The sequence below is a fragment of the Ostrinia nubilalis genome, chromosome 19 (genome assembly GCF_963855985.1).
Source record: "Ostrinia nubilalis chromosome 19, ilOstNubi1.1, whole genome shotgun sequence".
In the NCBI taxonomy this organism is placed as follows: Eukaryota; Metazoa; Arthropoda; class Insecta; order Lepidoptera; family Crambidae; genus Ostrinia; species Ostrinia nubilalis.
The window spans coordinates 12,851,801-12,861,728 of record NC_087106.1 but is presented as its reverse complement, the minus strand read 5'-3'; the positions used below and the strand labels follow the sequence as shown (position 1 = coordinate 12,861,728).

Genomic DNA, 9,928 nt, shown 5'->3' with positions numbered 1-9,928 from the left:
TTCAGATGCCCTGATTTTCATTTCTTGTATTTTCTGATTGATCACCTCTAGTTCCTTCTGATGGCCGCTAGTATCTGATTGTGTTTCAATAGCGGAAATAGGTATCGTAAGATTTATTACGCTGTTGATAGGTGGGATTTCGATTTTAATAATATCGGCCTTTTTGTTCAAAGTATTTGATAGAGATCGGTGCGGATAAATTGTAAACGTAGTTCCTTTGATAATGCAATTGTGACTTAAAGTTATAATTCCAGTCATATTCAATTGCTCAGCTGTAACATGATCGTCACATATGACTCGTAAAGAGCATTGCCCGCAGCAGAAAAATAGGTATGTATTCATGTTATGTAATTCCGACCATGTATTTTTACATTTTGTAGTTGTAGTTTCACATTGCCCAGATTCGTAGTTTTTGATACAAAGATTCTCGTCAGATCTCATATGATATACAGGCTGTTTCAGAGGACATATAAGGGTTTCGATGTCATATTTTACACATTCCTGAATATGTTTATCTTGTAAAGGTACGTATGAGTCCTTTTGTATATTCACAGCTACGTAATCGGACACGGGTATGATATTGATCATATTGTTGTTTATTTTCTGTGGGATCGGTAATAATTTGTAAATATCGAAGTTATCTCGGCTCACCAATGGAATGTTTACCTCGAAGATGATAAAGTTTTTCATTGCTCTCGCTTTAACAGTAAGTAAATGATAGATATTTGATAAGTCAGACTGAGTATTATCTAATGGGAGTGTCAAATCCTTGGATAATAGTCCAGTGATGATATTTAATTCATCTTTCAGTTGATCAGGAGAAAGCAGATGAAAGTTGAATTTGCCTAGATAGATGTTGGTGATAGATTCGACCAAAGTTTCTTGAATGTTCTGTAGGTTTACTAAAACGCTGTTAGCAATAACTGATGATAGAGTGAAGTCGTTTGTGTTAACTGCCTTTTGAAGATCATATTTCTGATAGTTGAGCTCCTTTTCCAATTTATTTAGATGCAGGTTAAAACTTTTGTGCTGTTTATCTATTGAAGCCTCTACCCGTTTGATCAGGTTGAATTCAGCTTCGACTACAGATGTTTGGTTTTTCCATAATGTAGCCAAGTGTTTCTGGTTATCTCTCAATGCCAGTATGTCTCTCTCATACTTGTTGGATTTATGGACGCATAAGAGAAACTCCTTACTAATATTGTCTATGGGCACTCTCGTCCTTGTCGCGTTGACAGAATACTTTCTCATATATTTTACTCTAAAATTAAAGTCTTCATATTAAGCTTTGTTTAATTTCATCAGGTTATGGGCCCAGATCAGGTTATGGGCCGTCCCAAGCCTGCCGTTATGTTTATTTTTGCATTTAGAAAAGTATTTTGTTTACTTACCGGGCTCGCGAGTGATTTCTAGTTTTTCAGCAAATGTCATTGAAAATACGTACATAAAAATGGCTGGAAGTTTAATGTCAATTGAAAAGCTAACGGGTCGCGAGAATTGGGCTGCTTGGAGTTTTGCAGTAAGGGCATACTTACAACTTGAAGATTTGTATGACTGCATTTTAAAAGAACCAGTGGCTACTGACCCTAGCTCCGTGAAAAAAGACACCAAAGCCAAGTCAAAACTAATACTATTAGTTGACCCGATTTTGTATGTACATATTCAAGAAGCCCAAAATGCAAAACAGGTGTGGGAAAATTTAGCAAAGGCTTTTGAAGACAGTGGCCTAAGTCGTAAAGTTGGCCTATTACGAGAACTGATTAATACCAATTTGGAAAACAGTTCTTCAGTAGAGGACTATGTAAACAAAGTTATGTCAGCGGCGCACAAACTAAGGAATATTAAATTCAATGTGGATGATGAGTGGTTGGGCACGTTGATGCTGGCAGGATTGCCAGAAATGTATAAGCCAATGATTATGGGCTTAGAAAGTTCCGGTATAAAGATTAGTGCTGATTTAGTAAAAAATAAATTACTACAGGAAGTAAAGACATCAGACACTACCGCACTTTATACAAACACAAAAAATCTGCCCAAAAGTGATCAACCAAAAATTAAGAAAGGCCCGAGGTGCTTTAATTGTAACAAGTTCGGACATCTCAGTAAAAATTGTTGGCATAAAAAGGCAAATAATAATAAGAAGAAAGAGATGGAAACAGGATATGTCGCAGCTTTTTCAGCTTCCACAACAAATGACTCCGATTCGTGGTATGTAGACTCAGGGGCATCCATGCATATGACACGGCACCGGGACTGGCTCACTGATATCACTCCTTCATCTGTACCGTGCATAAGAATTGCTGATGATAAAGTATTAAAAGTTGAATGCTGCGGAAATGTATGCATCAAGGTAAATGAAAAAGATGGCAGCACCGATGCAATACAGGTGAGGAATGTTCTATACGTACCAGAATTAAAAACAAATTTGTTATCAGTCAGTAAAATAATTAAAAGTGGATGTAGAATAATATTTAATAAACATGGCTGTCAAATTTACAATCCATGCAATAAGTTTGTTGCAAAGGCTGATCTATTTAATGAGAAATATCGATTAATTACTTGTAAAAATCAAGAAATGCAAGTTATGATGGCCAAGACTGATGATGATACTTACTACCCGTGGCACCAAAGAATGGGTCACTTAAATTTCACTTCACTTAATAAAATACCGATCTGTACAGAAGGCGTAAAGTTGTCACCGAGTAATGAAAATGTCATTTGTGTGACATGTGTTGAAGGCAAGCAAACAAGAAAACCATTCCCCACTGAAGGCTCCCGTGCAACGAACTTGCTAGAGCTAGTCCATAGTGACGAATGTGGACCGATGAAGCAAGGTTACCGCCAAAGAAGTCGTGGTTCAATACAGATGCACTGGAGATATGGTCGCCGACATCTTGACAAAAGGACTCCATCGCCCCAAGCATGAAATCTTTGCTGCGTCAATGGGTCTACTTTTAAAACATCTGCGTCCAGGAGAGGATGTTGGATTTATGGACGCATAAGAGAAACTCCTTACTAATATTGTCTATGGGCACTCTCGTCCTTGTCGCGTTGACAGAATACTTTCTCATATATTTTACTCTAAAATTAAAGTCTTCATATTAAGCTTTGTTTAATTTCATCAATACTGTTCTGCGAAATTTTGATCGAGTACGCCGAATAGAGTGTTTGCTATAGAGCCGACACCGTTGATAAGGCCGCGGCGCGAGCGCGCGGGCCGTGTGAGCTGCTGACCGAGCAGAATGCCATTGTAATGTTGGAGCTCGGTGAATCCATGATGTAATTGAAGAAGGACGACGTCACATTGAGGTATCCTTTTACTGCTTTGATAAAAACATGACTCGTCAAGGTGTGTAATGTATTTACCGAGTAATTCAGTGCCTTGCCAATATGGAGTCATGTCGTAATAAATAACTAATTTCCATTGATCTTGCTCTAGACGCATGTTAGCGAATTTGTCGAAGTATAAACCGTGATTGTTGTTCAGACTTGATATTTGATATGAGCAATGTGCGGGTGATATAATCATAATCAACCACAAGCACATTAAATAAATGAAATTTCTTGATTTTGATTGTTGTAACGATCTTGAACGTTCGTTATTACTTGTGATAGTTGCTGCTACAGTTTTTTGCTGATTTGTTGGTTTCTGTTGATCTTGATAGATAGGTAAAAGTGATATTTTAGAGATAGGTCGCTTCATAAGACCGTTTTTCGTTTTAAGTGTGACTACACGCACGTGCCCGTCTTTTCCGGGGTGTAGCGACATTATTCTCCCTAGCGCCCATTTTCCTGATGGTAGATTAGCATCATTGATAGTTACAATATCGTTGATCTGAAGGTTTTCCTTTGATTGGCGCCACTTGCTTCGGGATGATAGTTGATATAAATACTCGTTACGCCACCTTTGCCATACGTCGTCGAATATTTTTTGTGTTAATTGCCATCTTGTTCTATGATCGTTTTCAGTTTCTATTATTGTTAATGTAGGTCCGCTAGCGAGAAAATGTGAAGGTGTCAAAAAATCTAAGTCTTCACTATCCTCTGTCAATGCGCATAGTGGCCTAGAATTGAGGCAAGCTTCTAATTGAGCTAGGAGGGTGGAGTATTCCTCATAGGTCAGTTTCTGTTCTCCAATCACTCTTTTTAGATGATACTTAAGACTTTTTACGGCAGCCTCCCAAAGACCCCCGGCGCTGGGCCATGATGGAGCATTGAAGTGCCATTGGATTTCCATATCTGTGATAGCTGAGAAAAACTTGTCGTCTAATGTAGTCTGCAAATCTATAAATTCTTGATTGAGCGTTCTGCTGGCACCTACGAAGTTTGTGCCGTTGTCGCTATAGATATGTTGGGGAGCCCCGCGTCTTGCCGCAAACCTACGTAAAGCAGCTAAGAACGTTGATGACGTCAGGTCTGATACTAATTCTAAGTGCACGGCTTTTGTAACCATGCACACAAATACGGCTATATAGCCTTTTGTCGTCTTGATGCCGCGTCCCTTGCTGGATTTCACGTCTACGAACCCAGTCAAGTCGACGCCGGTATGATGGAAGGGCCTGGATGGCGTTATGCGGGCGGCAGGTAAGTCACCCATGATTTGTTCGTGCTTTACAGGATCATGACGTCGGCACTTGACGCACTGACGCAGTTGTTTTTTGACTGCTCTGATTCCTCCAATGATCCAGTATTTTTGTCTGATTAAAGCTGACGTCAGACGGGTTCCACCGTGAAAAACTAATTTGTGTGATTCATCAATGATGAGTTCAGCTAGGCGGCTGTTTTTGGGGATGATTACAGGATGTTTCATTTCATGATTGATTTGAGCGTTCCTTAGTCGACCTCCGACTCTAAGGATGCCGTCCTTGTCCAAGAACGGGTTCAATTCGCATAATTTGCTTTTTGTTGATACTTTGTTGTTTAGTTCTAAGTTGTTAATTTCGTTTGTAAATTCTTGTTTTTGTATATATTTGATAATGATAGATTTTGATAGATTTAATTCTGATATTGATAGGTAATTTTGTTTGTCTTGTTTATTTTTTGATTTAAGTCTTAAAATCCATGCTAATATTCTCACAATTTTTGTAAATGAATTGTGTTTAGTTAGTAATTGATATATAACGTCGTCATTTATATCTTTTTCAGTGACAACGTTCACCTGTTTTGATTTTTTCAATTCCAGGTCGGTTGTGAATGTGGGGCGGTCCTCTTCTTCTTGGTAGCTTGGCAGCCAAGAAGGTCCCTCCCACCACAAAGGATGATCTAATAACTGAGTGGCGGTTAAACCTCGACTTGCACAGTCCGCAGGGTTTTCATCCGACTTTACATAACGCCAGCATTCCGGAGGCATGACGTCATTTATTTGTGTTACTCTGTTGCTAACAAAGGTTTTCCACCTTGCTGGGTCTCCATTCAGCCAACCCAGGCATATCATGGAATCACACCAGCCATAAATTTTGATATTATATTCGCTAAGGCATTGTTTGACCTTTAGCATTAATTTTGATAGTAAAAGAGCTCCGCTCAGTTCCAACTTTGGTAATGATATTGTAGATTTGGCGGGGACTAATCTTGCTTTTCCCGCAAACAGTGTTACTTCCGTTTTGTCCTCTCTCTTGACTTTACAATATATGACGCACGCGTAAGCTTTTGTGGATGCGTCACAAAAGCCGTGCAATTCGATAGTATCACATTCCGTTGTTTGTAACCACCTGTTAATTGTTATTTTGTTTATGTTGGTAATAATATCGTCTTTTAATGATATCCATTCTGTTTGTATCTCTTTTGGCAAAGAGTCATCCCATTTGATATCTGATAACCACACATTTTGAAAGAGTAGTTTTAGTTTGGTCGATAAAGGCGCTAACAAGCCGAGAGGATCAAATAATTTAGAGATGTGTGATAATAAAGACCGTTTGGTGTCTTCATTTGTTGATTGATCAATTTTCATGTCGAATGATAATTTATCTTGTTGTGGGTCCCAACTGAGGCCAAGTGTTTTAGCCCGCTCTGCTTGCTTGAAATTGAAATGATTAGAATTTTTTGAGTTTCCCTCGTTTAGCTCCGGGATGTTTGATCTCCACTTCCGAAGATTAAAACCACCGGCTTTCAATAAATTGATAAGGTCGTTACATAACTGTAGAGATGATTTGATATTGTGTTGCCCGTATACAAGGTCGTCCATATAAAATGATTGTTCAAGGACGTCCGGTGCTGAGCTATTGGGGTAATTTGACCTCTCATCTGAAGCCAACTGCTTCAGGGTCATCATCGCCAAGAACGGGGCAGCTTTTGTGCCATACGTTACTGTAGCCAGCTGATACTCTTTGATATGCTCTTCCATCGAGTTACGCCAAATTATCTTTTGATATGCTTGATCGTTTATGTTCATCCAAATCTGGCGAAACATCTTCTCGATGTCCGCAGTGAATGCAAATTGATACACTCTCCATTTGATAATCAATGACTGTAAGTCCTGCTGTAAATTTGGGCCACTTGCCATAAGATCATTTAAGCTGTTTCCAGATGATGTCTTGCTAGAAGCATTGAAGACCACTCTGAACTTGGTACTCGTTGATTCTTCGCGTTCCACGCCGTGATGAGTGAGAAAACAATCTGATGTAGTATTATTGGTAGTGGCAGGTGTCATGTGACCAAGGGATTGATACTCATCCATGAATGATACATAGTCCTTTTGCATGTTTTCGTTTTTGCAGAATTTTCGTTCTAAAGATCGAAAACAGGCAATGGCTTTGTTTTTGGAATTTCCTAAATTGTCTTCGAAGTTTTGCTTTAAGGGCAGGCGGACCTCGTATCTTCCGTCTTCCCGTCGAATGGTTGATTGATTGTAATATTGTATGCATTTCTGATCTTCTGTTGATAAATTTGATTCCTCTATTATGTCTTCTATTTCCCAAAATTTGTGTATTTCCTCCATGTTTGATAGTACAACATTGCAATGTAGTGTTTTGACAGTTCCGCTGAGGATCCAACCCAGGCGTGTATTTTGTGCAATAGGTGAATTTTGGTCTGATCTACAAATTCCTTCTAATAAAATTAAGGAATAAATGTCGGCGCCTAGCAACAGGTCGACCGGGCTGCTAAGGTTGAATTCAGGGTCTGCTAAAGTAATGTTGTCTAAGTATGACCAATTTTGTTTGATAAACGAATAACTAGGTAAATTCTTGATTAGATTTTTCATTATGAGTGCCTCTGTTTCAAATTCAAAATTGCTGTTGTTTGATAAACATTTTATGTGAACGGTCCCCTTACAGTTGCTTTCTTTTATACCTACTCCGGATATAACACCATGACATTGTTTCCGAGGTAGTTTTAGCAACTGGGCGGCATTTTCTGTAATTAGTGACGTTTGAGAACCCTGATCTAACAAAGCTCTCAATTTGATATAAGTTCCATCTGTCTTTTGGACCTTGATCAATGCTGTTGTTAAAAGTATTTCGGGCAAATCGCGTTGCAATGATACATGCGAGTTGCGCGTGGTGTGAGCAGGTTCGGATTTCGTAGCGTGGTGGCGGGCGCCGTATGAGGTCGCCGCGCCGGAAGCCTGCTCAGGTTTCTCAAAAGCGCCGTGTAATAATGTGTTATGTGCCTGATTGCATTCGCGGCACCTTTTGTCTGAAATACATGCTTTTCCATGATGGCAATAAAGGCAGTTTTGGCACAACTTATATTTTGTAACAGTTGCGCGCTTTGATGATGGCGACATTTCGACGAACTGATGACAATGGAAAACACCGTGATCGTCGGTTTGGCAAATGGGGCACTTGAAGAATTTGGTGACATATACATTTCGGTTAATTGGTTGCGACATTGGTCGTCCGATTGTGTGGAATGGTTGTTTCGTAATGATTTTGTTGGAATTATGATATTTAGGTCCCGAGTATGATTGATAATTTTGACTGTTGTTTCTAATGATTGGCTTGTTAAAATTATGTTCTTGTTTACGACGAGAGGATTCAATGGTCGTAAATTTACTTTCCAAAAATGATAGAAATTCGTTTAGATTAGGTACTTCTCTAGGGTTTTTAACAGATGCGATATATTCCTTGTGCGTATCGACATCTAGTTTTTGACACATTAGATAAATGAGTAGTGGATCCCACGAATCGACATCGATGCCTAGATTTTTGATAGCGTTTAGGCTCTCGAGAATGGCGTCGTGAATCCTTTTGATATGGCCGTATGATGTCTGTTGAGAAACAGGAATGTTGAGCATTATCTCAATAAGAGAATTCAAAATGAGTTTTTTGTTATCAAATCTGTGGGTAAGTATGTCCCAGCAGATTGAATAGTTGTCTGATGCGATGGGCAGATGCTGTATGAGTCTCTCAGCTTCACCCTTGACTTTTGATTTCAGGAATTGCATCTTTTGAGCGCTAGAGAGTGATGGGTTGTTATGAATGGTTTCTGTAAATAGGTCTTTGAACGAAGTCCACTGATGATAACTACCATGAAAGGTAGGAATTTCGATTTGAGGAATTGATTTGTTTCGATGAGAGACTGAACTCATTTTTTGATTGATAGATTTGATAGCATTGTTATATGATCGTTCGTATTTGTAGAACGCAGCATCGTATCCTGGGTCCCTGCCTCCCAGGACGCTGTCTAGTTCCCAATGAAGAGAGTCGATTGCTGACCAACGAGTATTTATTACACGAAGTAAGTGATCAAACTCCCATTTTTCTGATATATTGTCTAACACTATATTGGTAATTGTATGTTCAAAGGCCTTGAAATTGCTATTTTGTTTTCGTAGCATTTCGTCTGTTTTGCTAGGCGAAGCTTGATGAGACTGATTGAGAGAGAATGTTGGTTCAAATTGTTGACCTGATGGTACACTTAGAGGTGTCGCAGGCCTGATAATAGGTGTTTGAGTCATTTTTGGTGGCTCATAATTTTGTATAGCAGTTCTGATATTTGAAAATCTCTCCTTTACGATCTCGTATTGATTTGATGTAAAATATGCATTCGATTTATCACCGAATCCACACAGTTGAATATGATTTGATTGATATTCGTTCCAGTAGCCGTCTAACGTAGCTAAACGACGTTTGATATAATCAACAGTTTTCCTATCCGCACCGTCTTTTTTGAAATTGCTGTATACTTGTTCGATAGCCATAGAGGTTTGTTCTTGATTTTGCAGAAGATCCTCCATGGTTGCCATATTGATATAGATGATGATATAAAAGTAAAGTAAATCGGATTGATCTTACTTGTACTTGATAGATGAAGAATCGCAAACGCAGGCGCTTACGACTTTCCTGATGATCTTGATAATTGATGTTGATACACTGCAATCCGTTAGTCCATTGATAGTTCACCTCACTTGATACACAGAGTCACGTTTTATGTGAGTAGTTATAGTTCACGTAATCACTGAATACCACGCGAGGATCCGGCTCGAATAAAGAGATGTACGGTTTGTACGCTCTTGAGTGATATGTTGCTGATAGAAGAGAGGAATAAAAGTCTGATATAAACTGACATAACTGTATTGATAGACTGATACTTATGCTAATGATAGAATGATAGTGAGAACGCGCACGGTATGAACGATGACCGAACATGAACTGATGAAATTATAAATGTGGAGTAAAAATGCTGATGTGACGCGAACTTATGAAACAATGTAAAATGCTGACGCGCAATTTGGTACGTGCTACTGGCTCGTACAAACCTGTTGTTGGAGACTAATAATGTACGGAACAGTAACTGAAAATTATATTTACTTACAAGTTTTAAGTCAGCTTTTTTATTGCATCAAATAACGGATTGCACTGTTTATTAACCAAGCGAATTGGTCACTAAACCTTTGCTTTTAAAACATATTTTATTACTTAGCTTTAAAATACGCTCATCATAGAAACTGAAACTTTAATAATTTGTGTTTTTACTAGTTACCATC

At 38.7% G+C, this 9,928-nt stretch overlaps 1 protein-coding gene across 1 annotated transcript; it reads right to left on the bottom strand.

Moving 5' to 3' along the window:
• Positions 1–3,121: 3,121 nt before the first annotated feature.
• LOC135080978 (uncharacterized) lies at positions 3,122–6,937 on the bottom strand. Its single transcript, XM_063975703.1, has one exon. The coding sequence runs from the start codon at positions 6,935–6,937 to the stop codon at positions 3,122–3,124; it is 3,816 nt and encodes a 1,271-aa protein (XP_063831773.1).
• Positions 6,938–9,928: the final 2,991 nt, after the last annotated feature.

Bases quoted from the DNA above. Each gene is read 5' to 3' on its own strand.
- LOC135080978 (XM_063975703.1), bottom strand. From the start codon at position 6,937: ATGGAGGAAATACACAAATTTTGGGAAATAGAAGACATAATAGAGGAA.